The sequence below is a fragment of the Eptatretus burgeri genome, chromosome 10 (assembly GCF_056783735.1).
Source record: "Eptatretus burgeri isolate ZD-2024b chromosome 10, Ebu_testis_v1, whole genome shotgun sequence".
Lineage (NCBI taxonomy): Eukaryota > Metazoa > Chordata > Myxini > Myxiniformes > Myxinidae > Eptatretus > Eptatretus burgeri.
The window spans coordinates 32,031,472-32,052,628 of record NC_140970.1 but is presented as its reverse complement, the minus strand read 5'-3'; the positions used below and the strand labels follow the sequence as shown (position 1 = coordinate 32,052,628).

The 21,157-nt window shown below is 44.7% G+C and overlaps 2 protein-coding genes across 9 annotated transcripts in view; both read left to right on the top strand.

The window, feature by feature from the left end:
• MAT2B (methionine adenosyltransferase 2 non-catalytic beta subunit) overlaps positions 1–2,927 on the top strand; it is a 39,805-nt gene extending 36,878 nt beyond the window's left edge. The window contains exon 7 of the mRNA XM_085897770.1: positions 1,928–2,927. Within this exon, the coding sequence (XP_085753896.1) occupies positions 1,928–2,098 (171 nt within the window). The 3' untranslated portion in view covers positions 2,099–2,927. The remainder of the gene's footprint in view (positions 1–1,927) is intronic.
• A 115-nt stretch (positions 2,928–3,042) lies between these two features.
• The window catches only part of LOC147018245 (uncharacterized), a 72,651-nt gene continuing 54,536 nt past the window's right edge, over positions 3,043–21,157 (top strand). For 2 of the 8 annotated variants that reach the window (XM_085897769.1, XM_085897762.1), the window contains exons 1-3: positions 3,065–3,207; positions 19,127–20,878; positions 20,981–21,137. In XM_085897769.1, coding sequence (XP_085753895.1) covers positions 19,475–20,878; positions 20,981–21,137 — 1,561 coding nt within the window. In that variant the 5' untranslated portion in view covers positions 3,065–3,207; positions 19,127–19,474. Of the gene's footprint in view, positions 3,208–19,126; positions 20,879–20,980; positions 21,138–21,157 lie in introns of all 8 variants that reach the window. The other 6 variants (XM_085897768.1, XM_085897766.1, XM_085897763.1 and 3 more) reach the window with 6 other exon arrangements.

The following is a 21,157-nucleotide window of genomic DNA, read 5'->3' as shown; positions in this document are numbered from 1 at the left end:
CAAGGTCTATGATAATGACATTATAATGTGACACTTGATTTGAGACATCTCTCAGTACAACCTCCTGTCTACTTATGAAATACTATGTCCAACCAATGATGAAAATAGACACTGAGCAGGTTTGGAAATAACGTCATGTCATGAAAGGCGCGTATTTACAGGAGATTGCAGTGTCACGTGAGAAACAATTTTAGCCCTAGCACAGAAGAACCTCTTATGCAGTCAACCTTATCAATAGCAAGACATAGGTGCCTTATACATCCGGGGAAAGTAGATAGAAAAGGGGGACAGGAAGAAGAAGTCGGGGTGTGTTGGCAACCCCTTTCTCACCTGTACATGAGTAGGCTTGCCCACGTGGGTCCCAACGAGGTGTTGATGCAGGTGAATGAGAGATGCCGGTGTGAGGTACGCTATCATGCGGTATCGTGTTATGCTTAGTTCAGAAAATAACTGTTGTTGGATTCAAGTTGATGCTCCACAACTGTACGAGTCAATGAGGTGTATGCGCTGGAATATGTAAGTGGATATGGTGCGTGCGTGTGTGCGCGCGCGTGCAAAGATGTGTGAGAAGTCTATTCCACTGTGACTTGGTCAGTGCCCATCCCACTTGGCACTTTGGGAAGCGCCCTGCTTTTGGTGCCCATTTATTCCGCCTGGCGCTCCAGAAACCCAATCAACCCGGCCAGGTCCTCTCCTCAGGACACGAACTATTTCAGGGTCTGGACTCGGAATTCAGCCCTCAGCGCCGCCCTGCTCTGCACTGTGCTTGGACTGCTTTCTTCTCCCGAACTGGACTGTGCCCGATCTGCACATCAACTCTTCGCAAACTACTGTCAGGGGTTTTTTATTGTCTGTGGATGATGTCTCCAATCACGTCCGCTTTCGGCAACTGGCATCGATTGCCTAAGACATGCCATGATCCAGACGTTTGGATTTGTCACAAGAGTGCGCGGGGGGTGGGGGGGGGGAGCTTTTGGAACATTTTGCTTGATGATGCACCGTTTTGCATCTGCGATGACTGGAATGCTGGAGTGGCGAAGGATTTATGACAATTGCAATGTGAGAATGGTGATTACTTGGTTGAAATACTGATGAGGTGAAGTGGTTTGAGAATGACATTTGGAAATGAAGCATGAGAATGGTGGTTCGAGTGCAATTGTCGGAAAATGAAGGTTTGGGAATGAGGTTTGAATACAGAGTTGGAAAATGAATGTTTGGGAATGAGGTAGAGAACAATGGGGAAACCGGGAAGGTTCAAGCTACAATCTCAACGCATGTCCCTGTCCCTGATACGAGGGGATGAGTAACCTAACTAAACAGAATCATGATGGAAATATCTAAACTTCAGGGTTCTTTCATGTGTTGGATGCAACATCCCGTCTGCTGGCATTAGTTGGTGGGCGTTAAAGATTTTACGGTGTCCTTCGCGAAGAATAGGCGAGCTATCGCCAGCACCATAGCCAAATTCCTGCCATAACTACTACTGGGAAGGCAATGGCATTCCACCCAGTATAACACTTGCCAAGAAGCTTCCTCGGCAGCATCACCGCTCTGTAAAGAGTATGGTACATCAGAATTAAAATATGTGATCACATGTAATCCATGTGTAATTCTGCTTGAACCTTTGATCACATTCAATAAAATATCATGACTTTGTGACCTTATTTTGGTTAAATGGGTTTACTTGTACTGAGTTTTATTTATCCAAGTTGATTTGATGCCACTGTGTGAGGTTGTTGCTGTGTTTAATTCTTATCATTGTTGAGGTGCTCAGGATCCAGCCATACCATTGTGCTGGTGCTGTAGACAAGTTTGTAAGCTCACCTTTGTTTTAATCACCTGTACAGCTTTAAGTTTCTCAAAAACTGGCAACACTCGTCACCCATCAGTTATCATTTTCCCTCCCTTTACCCCCATCGATTTACAGGTGACGGAAGAACCAACAGGTCACGTGCAACGACCCCGTGATGCGACTCTTGACTTCTCAGCGCTCGAGCTCCTGGGCATTGGACAACACACGCCTCTTCGGATAGGCCTGCGCAAGGCTCTGTGGCCTTTCCTGGATGATCGCCGTTGGCGCCAGATGGTTTTCCACTGAGCTACTTTGTGATTGTTTCTCGGTCCTGTTTCTGACCCTCAGTCTTGTGCTCGTGATTCTGACTTGTACATCATCAGGGTAGTTCGGCAAGGAGCTGAGGATGACGTGCCGAGTAATAAAAGGATTTATTTTTTTTGTGTGCTCCCATTTTCTGACTATTTCATCAGTCGTGTGAGGTCCGTGCAGTTGAGGTCGTTTTGGATGACCTGCTCGGATCTGTATATCGAAGTGGTAGAAAGCCGGCGTCTCTGCCTATCGTTCGTTAGTGTTACTTTTGCAAGCTTACCGCACTTTTTGGTGTTTTTTTTTTAATGTTTTTTTTTTTCCCCCAAGTGTTTGATTCCTCCCCAAGATGTTTGAAATGTTGACCCATACTCCATGGAGATGAGTCTGCAAATCCACACTCCACCCTCCCTCTCCCCTCTCCCCTCTCTATTGACTTTTTTAAAGGGAAAAGCAAACTTAAATGGTTAGGCTCATTGTTCTTCCTTTTATGCATATATTGTATTTTCTTGTTGTTGTTGTTGTTGTTGTTGTTGTTGTTGTAGGGGGTGGGAGCAGTGATTGGTGATTCAAAAGGGCGGGGGGGGGTGGGGGAGGTGTATTGCTGCAGTTTGCTGTTGTGCTCGTATTCCTTTTGCAGAGTAATCTATAAAAAATAATTAAAACGAAACCTTGGTTCTGCTGTAAGATCAAGTAAATGGCGTTGTTTATTATTATTTTTTTTTTATCTTGAGGGGAGGGGGAGAGACGTGCTCCCACTTTTTTTTTCTTATGTTTGGTGTGTGTTGTGTACTCCAATAAACAGCCACGCGCCATTTGAACCGTTTCCATTCCGCGTCTCTTGATTCCAATATTTTGGTTGAAATCCTCCGCTTGGGATGAGGTGCGAGTTCGTTCCTTGATGCCATTCCTCAGCACGCCATGATGACGTCACTTCCGCACGCGTCGGGATAGAGGGGCGGGACGTGGGCGGAGAGTTCCGGCCTATCAGGGGTGAATCGGTCCGCGCGCGTCTCTGAGGTACGGAGCTCAGCGGGTCGTGTGAGGGAGGCTTTCGGAAACGACCGTGCAAGGCAAGGCAAGGCAAGACGTTCGTTCGGTTTGAGGTGCGTGTGTTTACCGTGCTTACACGGACGGTGCTCGCCCGGTGAATGGCGCTGCAGTGATTTGCTCGTTTCTACATCCCGCCGTTTTGTGCGTACATTGCACAGCACGCCGATTGTGCTTTGCTGTGTCGTGTCGTAACGCTTGCGACAGTGACCGATTGAGGTAGGCTGTCGTGTTGCTCTTCCGTGCTCCGACTGAGGACCCTGTCGGCACGCGCACTGCACCACCGTACACGGACGATCCCCGTACGGAGCCCGAAACGCACGGCGTCCGCCGATATACCGTGCAGCACGTGCACCGTACTTCACTTAAACGCAGGTGTCTTCCTCGTGCTCCAAGGACAACTCTGCACATGCCTGTTGTTGTTGTTGTTTCTTCTTTTTTTTTTAGTGTAACTATGGTAACTTCACACCTTTTACCTGGTTGTGCAATGTCTGACGTCCGGGTGTGTCCTGAGGGTGGGTCGAACTCCGTGAAATAGTTATTACATTACGAGCTGTTAAACCCCATGATGGTTGGGTGTTCATAGGAGACTTGCTCAATCAACGAAGCTCTCTTTGAAAGTAATTGCCGTCTAATCAGATTCCCTAATTGATCGAGTCCTTAATTGTTGGGCTTGATCCAAAACGCGATTTGCTTTTGACCTGGATTGTCTTGAATCCCCCCTCGCCCCCCTGCCCCACACACACCCCACGGATATGTTGGCACTTCAAAGGATAATTGTGTTGTTCATGGTCGTCGAAGGTTGCAAACCAGTCCCTTGACCCCTGCAATTTATTGTCACCTGGTGTGATGGTAATGATTTATCGTCTTTATATATTTTTTTATGCAAAAGTCGAGGCTCATGGAGGAGAGAGAGCAGAATAAACACCCTGATGGGGAGTCCTGTTGCTTTACTCCATGGTTTTATGGTGTTGGGGGTGGGAGACGTTCCCAAACATTTCAGGTGGATCTTCTCTGATGCTCTCTGCTAACACCACCTTTTGAAGAAGTCTTGTCCGGCAGTCCTGCTGAACCCTTCAACTTTTTGTGTGGCTTCGTAGTTGGTCACACTTGCTGAGTTCCAGATCCTTTTGCGGCCAATCCGGCGGGTCCTGTGGGGTGGGAGACGTTCCCAAACATTTCAGGTGGATCTTCTCTGATGCTCTCTGCTAACACCACCTTTTGAAGAAGTCATGTCCGGCAGTCCTGCTGAACCCTTCAACTTTTTGTGTGGCTTCGTAGTTGGTCACACTTGCTGAGTTCCAGATCCTTTTGCGGCCAATCCGGCGGGTCCTGTAAGGTGACTAATCCCAGGTGGGCCCCGTCATTCGGCAATAACGGGCTTGTTTTTCGCTTCTCACATCCTAGGTGATTAGAGAACTCCCTGAGCGCTCTGTACGTTATTTGTAGAACACTCTGGTGAAATTGAAACAGAAGCCATTACGTTTACACGTCTCATACAAAGATCCATTTCTCATAAACACACCTGTCCGCATGCAAGTTGAACCAAGGTGTTCCACTTTAGTGCCACCCCCTCTCCAATTCTCGTGGTGTTTAAAATTTATTTATTTCATTTACCATTGCCGCTCTCACCATACTGCTTCGTTGACACCCTGTTCGTGACGACTACGATCGCCCTTGGTAACGCATACGGCCCTGATATTCTTGCCACAAGGCTCGAGAGAAAAACATGTTGCCGTTTTGGAGAAATCGACACATTTTGCCAAGAAATCCAAAGAATGTAAAAAGAAAGCACGAACCCTGGTTGAATGCGATCACACATACAAGGGCTCAGCGTGGCGTTTCGGCCGCAGTAAAGCCTTCGTCGGGGGATTGCATCGGAGAGCGAGTTGTCCTTTTCGCAGGTGCTTGTTGTGGACGAGCACTTTCATGTCCATCGTCCTCGTTTTTGCCGTCCTCGTTCTTGTTTGAGAATTCCCACGATAGTTAATAGCTTGAGGCTTGTGATAAAGATGGAGTGATTATCAGGATTGTGAGCGGCACATAATGATGGAGTGTCGGCTCGCTAATGACACAACTATATCGGAAATGTATTGTATAATTTTTTTTGACTGTGCATTTCGATAAAAGGCAGAACCGAGTGCATGCGCGTGCATGTACGTGCGTACTTCTGTGCGATTGTGCTTTTTACCCCGCACACGCAAAGCGAAAGCGGGGCTAAGCAATTGGTTCGTTGTCCATCTGTCTCCACAAACATCACTTAATGATCAAGAAACAACTATTTCAATCTTATGTTATATTTTGAACACTAATCAAAAAAAACAAAAACCTGCGATTTATCAGTACTTTGTCTCTGAATTTGTCACAATCGTACATGCCCAGAGAGGAGTGACATCATTTTTTTACGCGGTCTGCTTGTCTGCCACTTAAACAAAATTGAAAACATTCCAAACAGGAAACTTACTGTTCTCAAGGACTTCATAAAGGACACAAGCAGCAGGCATGAAGAAACAAAGTAACCTGTTGAATAAGGTGGTGTGAAAGACGCTGCAGCAACGGCGATAAACTAACGAAAATATATTTTTTCCTACGACGTTTAAAATCTACTTTTCATTTCGATTGAATTATCTGCTCGAACGCTGTAATACACAAATCACCTTTTGACACTTAAACCCTTTCATTTAGCAGTACTTGTACAAAATATTAAGGAACTTTACTTCATCACGGCAAATTTGAACCAATCAAATTTGCCGCTTGCGGACCTCGCCCGTATCCTTTTTCTCAAGACTGCGTGGGGTAATGTGTTCTGTAAACTCTCCAGTTTATTTTTGCATGCGTGTGTACATGTACTTGTTTGTGTTCCGAATGTTATTTATTTGCTTCACTCATTGCCTGTTCCCCAAGGTGTGTGTGTGTGTGTGTGTGTGTGTGTGTGTGTGTGTGTGTGTGTGTGTGTGTGTGTGTGTGTGTGTGTGTGTGTGTGTGTGTGTGTGTGTATAATCATGTGCATACGTGTCATTCAGTGTGCCAGCGAGTCTGCAGGCAGACTAACTTTAATATTGCTCCCCAAGCAGCATTGTTGCACTTGGACAAAGTTGTCTCATGTGACCATAACCTGTTTGTATAAACACAAGTTTATTTTGTCCCTTGAATGTGAATTATTTGCAAGTTAGCCACGCTCGTTCATAAATGTGCTTGTCCACATCGCCAGTTGTTTGAGTTATGCTGCTCGGCCGAATGGCATTGGGCCCAGTTTGACAAAATTGTCTAACTTGACCATAACCTTTTCTTTCTTTTTTTTACATCAAATTTAGCCATGAATTGAATTTCTACCTTCAGTGTGCATTGTGTCCAAGTTCGAGACGATCTACCACGATCTATATCATGCATTCAAATGCGTTTCAACAATTGCATCACTCGTGCAGCTTTTCACAGCAATCTTCTTGCGTATGGTAGCTTGGCTGCCGGGTAGCTATCATTTTGTTGGGGCGCTACGATGCCGCTGATGCTGTGCCCCTATACCAGTACACTGGCACTCATTTTGCCAACCTTGGAAGGATTACAGGCTGAGTCAACACCATCCATCCCATCTGTTGGGACCATACTCTGTACAGAGCGTCGGTGCTGCCGAAGCGGTCTCCTGGGCTATCGGGCACAATCTTGGACGGGTCGCCACTCCGACGCAGGATACTCTAATGGCTCAGTCGTCCCAGAAAGCCGGTACTCGTTTTGCCGACCTTGGAAGGATGAAAGGCTGAGTCAACCCCACCTGGTGTTAATTCAGTGGCCAACGGGGCTCGAACTCAGGACTCGATGACCCCAAGCTAGCCGCACTAACCACTAAGCCAACACCAGGCTTACAGAGCAATGAAATAACATTAATAAATTTTACATTAAAAAAAATAATATAGTCAATTATAAAAATGAATTTTTCATCCAATCTGAGTTTTTAATATGCACAATCTCGAAAGGGATCGAGACAACAAGGATTTTAGAACCACTGCTCTCAGGGATTATTATGTATTCGTTCCCTGTGAGCCACACCTGATTCTGTGAAGTCAGTGAGTCTGCACTGGTTCTCATCCAATGTAATCTCTATCCCCTAGTGAGGCTCTATATTGTTCGATGCTTCATCTTGTTTGGCTAATTGTATTTTCTCGCATGTCCGGGCACACATAAAATGCCTTTGTTTCTGCTTTCTGACCTATCCGAGGAAAAACTTGCCAACCCTAAGAGTTTCGGAATGAAAATAATAAATACAAAACCAGTTGGTTGAGGCCCTTGATTGATTCACTCCATGGAGATATGATGCAGTTGTAAAAGGGTGGGCACGCTCGTGTGCGTCATTGTAAATTAAAGGCAATCTTCTATGCATGTCCTGGGCATATAATTGGATTGATTGAAAACTTTAAAAAAATTCTGTGGAGGGGGTAGAGGGAGGAGGCGTACGAGGGTAGGGAAAGGGGCACTGACTTAAAATGTGGTAACATTGAAACTTCACAGATGAAGCAATTTATTTGGAAGGTGAACTGGATTGCATCGTCTTGAATAATTTCATTTTTCATCGAGTAAATATCAAAATATTGTTGCTATTTAGTGATTCATTCAAATAAGTTTAAATTTTGAACTTCTTTTTCAATGAGACTATGATCAATATCAACAATGCAAAAACATTTTGGACCTGCGAGGCACCGACCCAAATTATTTGGCCTTAAACATGGAAACGATTGATACTTTAACTTTGAGGGCATACAATTACTATGTATTTAGAGGAAAGATGCCACATAAAAGTGTCATAGGCTAGAATGAGGTGAATTTGCTGAGACCTGATTTCAATCGTGGGTCATGCTGAGCGAACAGGAGCATTATGATATCCTGACTTGTACGTTGTACAGTTTGTGTCCCACGGTACCCCAGCTGAGGGTAAGGATGGTGCTGTTGCTGGAACATCTCCGATATGTTTGAGTGAAACCAGTGTTACTTTGTCTCATTCAGAAAGCCATACATTGGTCAGTTTTTCCATGACATATTCACCTGTAATTCCTGCCAAATGCCCACGTCTTGTTTTGTAGTATCCACTTGTCATCTGTGCCATGATCGGCGCCGTGCTATGCTCAAGTGCCAAAGTGTGGCCTCACTTTTCTAAACGACTTCAGGATCCCATCACCATTGTCACCTTGGTCACAATGTCGTCATGTTATGTTTGTTGTGCGCATTGCATGAAGCTTCTGCTGGAAGAGTAGACTGTTCATAAGTGGGATTTAGTAACATTATTTTCGCCGCAAGCAGTAATGCCGTCGACACGCAGAGTGAAGGCAAGACTACACCAAATTCTTCGGATTTATAGGTGAAAAGACTATGAAATACAAAGAATCCGTGCAGTGAGCGAAACGTCACCATTTGCATCTTCACAGTACGAGTCGCGACATGTTTAAAGCTCGAGGAGCTGTAAACCGTCAGCTCCATGTGGCGTCACAGCATCACTCGAGGTGGACCCGAAGATCGTTCAAAAAGCAAGCGGTCGTCGATGCTCGCCACCCTCAGACTGTAACCGTTGTTGGTTCCGAGCCAATTTCTTTCCATGACCCACATGAGCCAGACATCTGCGTCACCGAGGTTTATCTATTAATTATTTAACAGCAATAGGTAAAGCTTTGAAATGTAACCTCTTTCACGGGTGCTTATGATTGATTGATGCGCAAACAAGTCGCAAGGGTTGCGATAAAATATTTGTGCTCCACGAACAGCTACGGTTTTTGACGGTACAGTACAAAAAAAATCAATTCAAAAAGACGACCTGCTTTTCTTTGTCTGAGCTGTTTGTCTCATAAATATATATATATATATATATATATATATATATATATATATATATATATATATATATATATATATATATATATATATATATATATATATATATATATATATATACACACATCTGTACAGATTTGAAAATGCCACCGTTGTTCATTCTGAATGACAATCTTGGCTCTGTCACGATCTTCTCATCTGGTACAGCAGGCGCACTGGATGTTTTCCATTCATTACTTAGTCATGGTAATGGCGTTATGTTGCTATCGGGACATTACTGGGCTTGCATTCCTTGCTTCAAGAGGAGGGGGGCAGTAGGCACAGTAGGTGTGATTGAGAAACGTACGATGTGTGTGTGCTGGTGCCTCGGAAGCCATTTTTCATAGAAAGACAATTCGTGGCCGAAGGTGTTGTGTTCGGCTGGTTAATGAGAGTGCCTTGATGAGTTTGCCTGATGCGAACGCTCGGAAGGGCACAGTTCAGCCTCTGCATTTCTTTCCGACACAAACCATGAGTGGTACGTGCTGTGCCCTTGACCATGGACTGTGAGTGATCAAGTAGGATGCGAGTGTAACCACCTGTACGCTTTAACTTGCCCCATCGTAGCTCCTGCGTTATACATGCATGTCGGGGCTGCTCATTTCAGCGTAGCTCGTATCGTCACACGCAGGTGTGTGGATTTTGCCATTGATTGGTATTCCTCCATTTTCATGATTCAGCCCTGTTTCTTTCATCAACTCAACGGATGGCCTGTTTAGCATCCCCATATGAACGCATTGCTCACGATTCTGGAATAGCAGGTTCAAATCCTACAGCATTATCTGTTGAAGTGCTTTTAATTCACGTGCAAGTACACGGATGTCTCCACGTCCATGTTTTGTATGTGATCGCGATACAAGCTCCTCCACGAGTCATCGATCTTCTTCTTCTTCTTTCGGCCAGCTCCCGTTGGGAGTCGCCACATCGGATCAACCGTCTCCATTTCGCTCTATCCTCCACATCTTCCATTGACACTACAACCACCCGCATGTCCGCCCTCACCGTATCCATGAACCTCTTCTTTGGCCTTCCTCTTCTCCTCCTGCCTGGCGGCTCCATCTTCAATATCCTTCTCCCGATATACTCCGTTTCCCTCCTGTGCACATGTCCAAACCATCTCAATCTCGCCTCTCTCACTTTGTCTCCAAACCGTCCAACCTGCGCTGTCCCTCTAATATACTCATTTCTAATCCTGTCCATCCTCGTCACTCCCAACGAGAATCGCAGCATCTTTAACTCTGCCACCTCCAGCTCCGCTTCCTGTCTTTTTGTTAGCGCCACCGCCTCCAAACCATACAACATAGCTGGTCTCACTACCGTCTTGTATACTTTCCCCTTCACTCTTGCAGCTACCCTTCTGTCACAAATCACTCCTGCAACTCTTCTCCACCCACTCCATCCTGCCTGCACTCTCCTTTTCACTTCTCTCCCACACTCTCCGTTACTTTGAACAGTTGATCCCAAGTATTTAAACCAATCCACCTTCCCCAGCTCAACTCCTTGCAACCGCACCATACCACCACCCTCCCTCTCATTTACGCACATGCACTCCGTCTTACTCCGACTGACTATCATTCCCCTTCTCTCCAGTGCGTACCTCCACCTCTCGAGGCTCGCCTCAGCCTGCTCCCTACTCTCCCTACAGATCATGATGTCATCCGCGAACATCATAGTCCATGGAGACTCCAGTCTGATCTCGTCCGTCAACCTGTCCATCACCATTGCAAACAGGAAAGGGCTCAGAGTCGATCCTTGGTGCAACCTCACTTTTACCTTAAACCGGTCCGTCATTCTGACCGCACACCTCACCGCTGTCACACTGTCCTCATACATATCCTGCACAATCCTCACATACTTCTCCACCACTCCCGACTTCCTCATACAATGCCACAACTCCTCTCTTGGCACCCCATCATAAGCTTTCTCCAAATCCACAAACACACAATGTAACTCCTTCTGGCCTTCCCTGTACTTCTCCATCAACATTCTCAAAGCAAACATCGCATCAGTGGTGCTCTTTCCTGGCATAAACCCATATTGCTGCTCACAGATCGTCACCTCTCCTCTCAACCTAGCTTCCACTACTCTTTCCCACACCTTCATAGTGTGGCTTAACTTTATCCCTCTGTAATTTCCACAGCTCTGCACATCACCCTTATTCTTGAAAATCGGAACCAGTACACTTAATCTCCACTCCTCCGGCATCCTCTCACTTTCCAAGACTTTATTAAACAATCTGGTTAACAACCCCACTGCCATCTCTCCTTAGCACTTCCATGCCTCCACTGGTATACCATCTGGGCCAACCGCCTTTCCACTTTTCATCCTTTTCATAGCAGTCCTCACTTCATCCTTACTGATCCACCCCACTTCCAGATTCACGATCTCCACCTCTTCCAACCTTTTCTCTCTCTCATTTTCTTCATTCATCAGCTCCTCAAAGTACTCCATCCACCTTTTCAACACACTCTCCTCGCTCGTCAGCACATTCCCATTTGCGTCCTTTATCACCCGAACCTGCAGCACATCCTTCCCAGCTCGGTCCTTCTGTCTTGCCAATCGGTATAAATCCTTTTCCCCTTCTTTTGTATCCAACTTCTCATACAGCTCGTCATCTGTCTTTTCCTTGGCTTTTGCCACCTCTTTTTTGAATTTTGCCACCACTCCTTGTACTCCTGCCTACTTTCTTCATCTCTCTGACTATCCCACTTCCATTTCACCAACCTCTTCTTCCTTGTACTTTCCTGTACTTCCTCGTTCCACCACCAAGTCTCCTTATCTTCCTTCCTCTGTCCAGATGTCACACCAAGTACCTTCCCAGCTATCTCCCTCACCACTTCTGCTGTAGTTGTCCAATCATCCCACCCATCTTTACCACCATCCAACGCCTGTCTCGCCTCCTCCCTAAATTTCACGCAACAGTCTTCCTCCTTCAGCTTCCACCATCTGGTCCTTGGTTCAGCCCTCACTCTCTTCCTCAACCTCACCTCTAAAGTCATCCTACAGACCACCAATCGATGCTGTCGAGCTACACTCTCCCCTGCCACAACCTTACAGTCACTAATCTCTTTCAGGTTGCATCTCCTGCTTAAGATGTAATCCACCTGTGTGCACTTTCCTCCACTCTTGTATGTCACCCTGTGTTCCTCCTTCTTCTTGAAATACGTATTTACCACTGCCATTTCCATTCTTTTTGCAAACTCTACCACCATTTGCCCTTCCACATTTCTCTTGTTGAGACCGTACCTACCCATCACCTCCTCATCCTCTTTATTCCCTTCCCCAACATGCCCATTGAAATCTGCTCCAATCACCACTCTTTCATCCTTGGATACACTCTCCACCACTTCATCTAACTCACTCCAGAAATCTTCTTTATACTCCATCTCACACCCCATATGTGGGGCATATGCACTGATGACATTCATCATCACCCCTTCAATTTCCAATTTCACACTCATCACTCGGTCAGACACTCTCCTCACCTCCAATACCCTCTTGACATAATCTTCCTTCAGGATTACCCCGACACCATTTCTCCTCCCATCCACACCATGGTAGAACAGTTTGAAACCACCTCCAATGCTCCTCGCCTTACTCCCCATCCACTTGGTCTCTTGTACACACAGTATGTCCACCTTTCTTCTCTCCATCATATCAGCCAACTCTCGGCCTTTGCCAGTCATCGTCCCAACATTCAGAGTTCCAACTCTCACCTGCACACTTCTACCCTTCCCCCTCTCCCACTCCCTCCGGACTCGCCTTCCCCGTCTCCTTCTCCTCCTTCGCCCAGCAGTAGCACAATTTCCACTAGTACCCTGCTGACCACCAGTGGCGGTCGTTGGTAACCCTGGCCTCGACCGATCTGGTATGGAAATTCGTTTTGTTGTCCGCATAATGATTTGGCATAGGTTTTTATGCTGGATGCCCTTCCTGACGCAACCCTGGTCGCCTCTTACGACACACAGGGATATGGTACACCTATTCTAACCGGGGCATACACCGGGCCCAGTACAACTGGTGCTCATTTCGCCGACCTCGGAAGGATGGCAGGCTGAGTCAACCCCCTGGTGTTTTCGGCTTGGTATATGTATATATATATATATATATATATATATATATATATATATATATATATATATATATATATATATATAAATTCAGTGTTCCTGAGCTTGAACTCAGGACCTTTTGGGTCCCAAGCCACTGCCTGAACCACTGCGCCAACATCAGGCTCCACGAGTCACCGATCACTTTCAAAAAAAAAAAAAAAAAACCTTTGACCATAGTTTGGTCATTTTTGAATCACATCTGGGCTGCCTCTCACCTGATTACTTGATCTTTCTCATTCTTTCGCATCATATACGTCAAAAGGTGGTCGGGTTCGGTTAAAGTATCTTTCTGCCAGCAATGTTATGCCACGAAGGGCAGAATTACCAAAGCATTGAATTGTTGTTTTGTCAAATCCATTTTTAGCTCACCTGGAATTTAGTCCGGTGAGCTTGTGCGATCGAGCAGTGTCCATAAATGAGTCAGTCAGTGAGTCTGTAAACACTTCGGTCATTATCGCTGGAACCAAACATAAGATGCCACATCTTCCATCAACCGTAAATTTGAGCAGGTTTGACTGTCCCCACCCCCCACCCCCCCAAATAGGTATTTGCGCTCTTCTTCAAAACTACACACACAATTTCAATGAAACATGACCACAACCTTCATTACCCACGTTGTACCAAAGTTTGTTCACGGCATTAAAAAAAACATTATGGTCTGAGGGGGTTTGCGGGGGGTTTGAATGACTGTTGCTCCTGATCCAGGTGGCTCAGGACATGTGGTCCTATAGTATTATTATTATTATTATTATTATTATTATTATTATGTTTTTTTTAATGTATCCCTTGTGCTGGCTTAGGGTCTTTGTGTTTTTTTTGGAGTAAGAATACAATGAGGTAGGAAATTGCACTCAACTATGTGTCATTTAAGGGACACGCAGTCGAGTGAAAGTGGTGCTGTATCTTTTTGGGGACAAACACCGTCGGACCAAAGTTGTGCTTTCTTTCTTTCGGCGACAAACACCATTCGGTCAAAGTCCAGTATTCTTGAAAGTGAACAAAAGATAGCATTTTGTGCCTGGCTTTCGTTCATTTATTTTTATTGGCCCTATTACATAGCTTACCAGACTCGTTGGCGTCATGGTTAGAGTGTCCGCTCTGAGTCTGGGAGGTTGGTGGTTGAAACCCCGGCCAAGTCATACCAAAGATTTTAAAACTGGTACGTGCTACTTCCTTGCTTGATGTTCAGCATTTAAAAGGATAGAGCAAGGATAAGCAATGCTTGGAAGGCAATGGCAAACCAACCAATATAACCCTTGCCAAGAAACTTCTTTGGTAGCACCAACATTCTGCGTTGAGTACGGTTCATCAAAATTGAATCAAAATTACAGCTTTAAAAAACAAAAATCGCACCAATGACATGTGTTGCACAGGTGGTGGTTGTGAAACCTGTGCAGCTTGTTTGCCTCACCTGTGTGTCTGCATGCAGATCTACTTAAATATAGATTGTTCATTCTCAGATCCAATGTAATCTATACACCCACGTGGCACTCTCCAGTTAAAAGCGAGTGAGTGAGTGAATCCGCAAACGGGTCTCAAATCTACTGTTACATACTCGGGCAACACTGCAGTTGCGAGCGAGTGAGTTTACCTTTCTTGTCTCTTTTTGTGATCTTGGTCTTTTGGAACTTGCATCCATTTTGAAAATGCACACCCTTTTCAATCAATGCAAGTGGTGTTGGACGAATCAAGGTTGTTTTTATTTTATTTTAATTAATCAATTAAAAATTCATAAAACTGTACTCCACTGTCACAATTATGGGACATGAGGTGCAACTAATTTTTCTTTTTTGCGTCGGGCCTTTGTTCGAGCAAATAAATAAATGAAATAAAATAAAAGGGGGTCTGATGAAGGACAAACGCTGAAACATCACCTGCACCTCGTTTCCCACAGCGATAAACATGCTCTCATCGGCATTTGGTTGATAAGATACATTGTTTATCTTGTCCTTTGATGCACGTTGATAATGGCCTTCACAAAGACTTGTTGTTCACTTCTCTTGAATGCTGCTTTGCTTGAAAGCCGAAAGTTTCTTGTTAGTTAACTCCGCCACTGAAGGTGGAAGGGGGTTATGTTTTCACCCCTGTCAGTCTGTGAGCAGGATATCTGAAAAAGTTATGAACAGGTTTGTTGTGTGACGCTGACAAATTGATTCGATTTTGGAGAAGATCCAAGATGGGGCCCAAAATATGATTTTATATATATATATATATATATATATATATATATATATATATATATATATATATATATATATATATATATATATATATATATATATATAATCATGATATCTCAAAACGTTGTGAACGGGTTATGACAAAACTTGGTGGATGACTTGAGTTGGTGACGAGACCAAGCCGAATAGATTTTGGTTAAGGTCGAGATGCAGTTCCGGCCAATCAGTGGGATACAAACGTACACAGTTCAGCCTGGTGGAGGTTTGCTCTCTGCCGGGTGCCGTTCTAGTTTGTCTTGCGTTTCTATCTGAGCACAGCTCGTGATGCTGGGATACCAGGTTCAAATCCCATACACGGTGTTGATTTCTGCTTTGCATGCCAGTGTCGTGCAAATATACACTGTTTCCCAATGGTCTTGTGCTATGTCCTGTACTCCACTGTTCAATTAGAACATTAGATAGCAATACAGTAAAATAATGAAAATCGCTGAAATCTTTGTTTCCACTGGCCATAACCTCCTCATTTTCTCTTCCTTATTAATACCACGGTCAAGGCTCAGGAACTCAATGGTACGTTCAATTTGACGATCCAGCTTTCTGGACTTTTCCATCACAAAGGATATAAAACTTTGGCAAATGGACAAGGAAACCGAATTACAAAAAGGCCATTTGGCCCAAAGTACCAGTTCAGAATCTCAGTCCAGGAAAATTGTCATGGAACATAATTGTTCTTTGACTGCCTTCCCTCCTTGAGATATTTTATGAACCTCTTCACTTTCCCTGTTATGTACAATGAATATAGCTTGGAATCTCGAAGAATCTCATAATGTCATGTTTCTTTGCCATGATGGCCCAGTCCATCTTCCCACGCCGCATTCACGATGCCTGCATTGTTCCTTGTCTTGTGTTGTTTGCTGAAATCTCGTACATTTTGGTGCCATTGTGCTGCCTCGGTGTGCTAACGGGATGAGTCCTTTGTGTTGTAACCTGAAGGGCATCTCATCTTGCAGAATCGTGTTGCATGTCGTTTCATTTGAAACTCTAGCTTGGCATCAAATTCTCGAGGTGCAGCTGTAATGGTAACCGGCGCAAATAGGCCCCGGAACAGTGGGGGTCAGGCCGAGCCTGTTTCGTTGAAAGCGCTAAGCCTGCGGGTCTGCTTTTAATGGAATCCATATGTTCAGCAATTCTGCCCAGTGGGCTGTATTCTGGGAATTGTAATTGCCGCTCCTGTTTTTGTGCTTCAATGCCGTTTTGCATCCTCCCTGTTTGTGGTCGGTAAACAAGGGCCAAGTTAGTTCGCATAGTTCAGTTGTGACCTGGTTTTTCTTCCCTCACTGGCACGTGACCTGCTAGCACAAGGGCTGCAAGTACAGCACCGCCAAAAAGGGTGGGCTCTTGCATTTGAAACTTCAACGCCTCTACTCATTTAATAACCAAAGTGCAAATCTCCAAACAAGTCTGATCCATTATCGAGTTACAAAGGAGAACTCATCTCGGCTGTTTGAATTCAATAATTTTATACCTCTGCTGACGAAGTCGCCGGAGGCGTTGTGTTTTCGGGTTGTCTGTCCGTATGTCTGTCCGCGCTAATTTTCTCTCTCTTCTTTGCAACCACTCATCCGATCAACATGAATTTTTCACCATAGGTGCGACGACTCTTGTAGAATGTTCTAATGATAATTATGATGTAATAGGTCACGTGGTTTAGCAGCTATGATTTAAAAAAAGGTTTTCCCAGAATAAACCTTTCAAAATCTTTTCCAGAACAGCTTGACAAATCGAGGGGGAACTTCACCCACATGTTCCCCAAGCCTTGGGGATGCCAGGATGTTCACGAATAATTTAATAGGTCACATAGTCTGGCAGCCACATTGGATTCAACAAAAATCGTGAAGAAATTGTTTATTTTTGAACCGACATGAAACTTCAGAATTATTGGTTCACGAAAAAAAATTTTCACGAAAAAAATAAGTGACCACTATATTCGTTATTGGTGTGTGTGTGTCTGTCTGTCTGTCTGTCTGTCTGTCTGTCCCAAGCATAGCTCCGTGGGTTTTGATCCGATCCTGATAAAATTTTGGTGGGAGGTTTATATCATGATCTAGTTGTGTTTTCCTGAGAATGGGCGTGGTGCGTCCATTATGGGCAGAGCCACGCCCAAAAAACGTTTTTTATGGGGTAGCCAATTTCAATTTGCATCTTCTCCTAGGGGGTTTGTCGAATCTGGCAGGGGTTTCGGTATTTGGTTAGCCCAATGGCACCTGCATAGCCCCACTGAGCTTGATTTTTTTTTTTTTCATTTTCGTGTCGAGGTCACAAGGTCACGAACTTAGAAAATTGCGAATTGTGTTTTTAGGGGGTAGCCGATTTCAATTTGCACCTTCTCCTCGGGGGTTTGTTGAATCTGGCAGGGGTTTCGGGATTTGGTTAGCCCAATGGCACCTGCATAGCCCCACGGAGCTCGGTTTTTCATTTTCGTCCCAAGGTCAAGGTCACAAGGTCACAAACTTAGAAAATTGCGAATTTTGACATAAAAATCTTACGACCGCCCAAACTTTGAGAGCTTGGATGACAATATTTTTTATGCATAATCTTGAGGTCATTCCCCACCTAAAGTCTTGAAACCATTTTGCTCTATCTCGAACACCTTGCCCGTGGCGCCCCCTTCAAGTTTGTTTTTACGCTGATTTCATCAAAGTATGATTAATCCGAGGAGTGCGAAATTCCATATAGCCTATATGACGTTATATTGTTCCTGGAATGTTCCAGAGGAAGTTTTGCACCAAAGGTCATAATCCTTGACCTTTGACCTTTAAAGTTCACAAAGGTCAAATTTTCAAAGTTGTGGGGATCGAACCGAGTTTTCGACCTTCTTCGACGAACTAACTCCAATAAGCCATAGCATTTCTCCTGTTTCCTTATTTTAATGTCCACAACATTGTTTTGTGACCTTTAAAGGTTATGCAAAGGTCAAATTTTGAAAGTTGTTGAACGAAATCAGGTTTTTGACATTTTGCAGCTAATAACCCGTCACTCGTACCACATCATGTTGATCATTTTTATAACTTGGTCAAACATTATCACATTGTCTCATCCTTGACTTCTGAAACAATCGACATCGTCAAATACCGCTCGTGAACCATTGTCGTCTTCAGACTTGTGATCTAGTAGTGCTTGGGAATATATGTTTTAAATTTCAACCTCTTTGGACAGATGGTCTGGCAGCGATAATAATTTAATATTTGGAATCTGGGTTCAGGGATTTAAATCAAACTTGGTACAAGTATGTATAATTATATAATATTCTTGGCGGAGGCATATCTAGCGACGTCGAAGAACCGATAAGTTGTCAACACCTTCACCTTCCCAGATACTGTCCATATTGATGCATACTGAAGAACCTTGCTATTGCTAAATCTTGTTGCTCTCCAGCTTTTGCAAGGTCTTCATTTTCACAAGAACAGGTTTTAAAACTTCATGCCATTAATGTTGATTGACTCTCGTGATGCGGTCTTGGTATCTCACTTTGAAATGGCCCTGTCTCTCTGATCAAGCTCAAGGTTTCAGTAACAGCATGAATTATGAATGATGCATATCAGGATACGAGCCATGCATTATACCCCGGGAGGGGAGGTACAGTGGAGAAGAGGAAGGTGGGGGTGGGGGGGGGGTCCCATCATCGCTTTCAATTGTGATGTTTTCCCTGAGCCCTGGGGTCAGTTGCTGGCCATTTTCCTTCCTGTGTCTTCCCACTTTCACAGGCATGTCTGTGCAAATGGCTGACTGGCTTGTGCAATGTTTTCTTTTTCTTTTCTTTGTGTGTGCAGGTTGTGCCATTTCTGGAGGAGGTGGAGCTTCATTTTTTCTTCCTCCTGCACTGCATTGGAGTCATAGAGAGTATATATAAATGTATATATACCTTTGGGATGAGGAGCAGCTGTTGTTGATTGCTTTTTGTGGGGGCAAAGTGGGACATAACAGGAGAGAGGGGGATTGGGTTGGGGGTGGGGGCAGTGTTTGATGAAAATCGTTTTTTCTTTCCGATGTCACAGAAACTGGATATTTACGGTTGATGGAAACTTTTCATGTAATCCAGACATGCTGATGAAAGAGCTGATGCTTGGCACCTGTCGGCCACTGAATATTAGACGTGTTTGTGTCTGCTGAAGCTGGAAATGGAAGCAGATGCAAATGGCAACAAAGTTGGATCTGTTAATGCCACCTGCAATGAGCATGTGGAGAAAATTGTCACAAACCTCGTTCAGACTCAAAAGGTTTCTGATGACGCAACTTTTGCTCGACAATCTACAGGATCTACCGTTGAAGTGGGCAGTATGAGGAATGGGCTCGGTCCTGGCAACCGAGCAGTTGAGGAAAGTTTAGTGTCGGATAGCGATCCACTCTCATTTGGGACTCGGAGCGAAGGGTTTAAAAAGGTAGCTCAAGTCCCTCGAGGTCCCACAGATATTCATGGTGGATCATCTACAGATGAAGGGGATGAAGGTTTTTTGTCTGGAGGGAGGCATGGTGCAAAGGGAGATGTGATTAGTGGCCAAACAGAGCTTTCACTTAGCCTTGGAGCTAGTGATCACACTATTGGTGATGATGATGACTGGACAAAAACCATGGCGTCCGATCGACTGGCTCCAGCATCCACCTCCTTTTATAACACAAGACAACGCTCTGACTGCAATATTGGCTATCTTGAACAAGCGCCTGCCTCCTCTTGCATGCATGAAATGCCTAATGATGAAATGATCAAGCACAGTCAGTGCAGACAGGAAGTAACAAAAGGTATCCAAGAAATTATGCAGCAAAGTCATTCTGAAAAACAGATTAGCGATGTTGACACGACATCTGAGGAGGCTGTGTCTGTCACTTTTGATTCCGGTACACCTCATGATAATTCTCCATCAGGTGTTGACTCCAGTGATGGTGAGGCCAGCTTCCTGGATGCCACGAATGACCAAACAGAAAAGAGCTTCATGGAAAATGTCTTTCAGGGTGCTGATGAAGTTATGCCAAGTATTGATGGAAGAGTTGTAGAACAAGAAGTACCTGTTGAAGAAGATGAACAGGAAACTGACATGTCTTCAGTGGCCTTGGACGATGAAGCATATATTTGCCGCCATCTTGTATGTCCTGCTTATACATCGGAGAAAAGTAATGGTTTTCAGCCAGAGGATAAAGGTGAAGATGTTATTTCAGAAGTGCAAGAGGACATCATGGAGGCATGCCCTGAAATATTGAAAAATGCATCATCAAGTGACAGAGCTGTAGATATGGAACATAAGGTCCTCCAGAACTCGAAGCTGGCTAATCCTGGAGCACAAACACCTCCGCGTAATGTGACTAACGGGATCAAAGGTCAAAATGAAGTTGAAACTGGATCAAAAACGAGGGGAGGTCAGTGGATTGGTGCCAAGGGTGGCTCGGCAGGAGGGAAAAATATTATTTTGCCACCGCCTCGCGGGACGACTCGGCAGAGAGAACCAAGTGCTTGTGCAACCACCATCAGCGGTATCAATCGGCCTCAAAGCATGGAGCAGGCCTCAGAGGGAAGTGGTTCATCTTTTGAGGTAAGAAGTAATTTTCTTGAAATTGTTTCATTTCATTTTGCCTTGGCAGAATATTATGAACTCGAATGGTAATGTTATTTTTGGTATATTTTTCCTCGCAAGACACCCAGTGCAAGAAGCAAGTCTGTTGCTGTCGTGAGGCGTGCGTTGTTGAAATCTGCAAGTGTAGCGAGTTCCTCTCCTCACCAAGCTGCTGCAGGAACCACAACACGAGGGCAGGCACGAGCAATTGGACATGGGTCTCGTAGGCCAGAGCAAGGCAAGTATTATTAAATGATG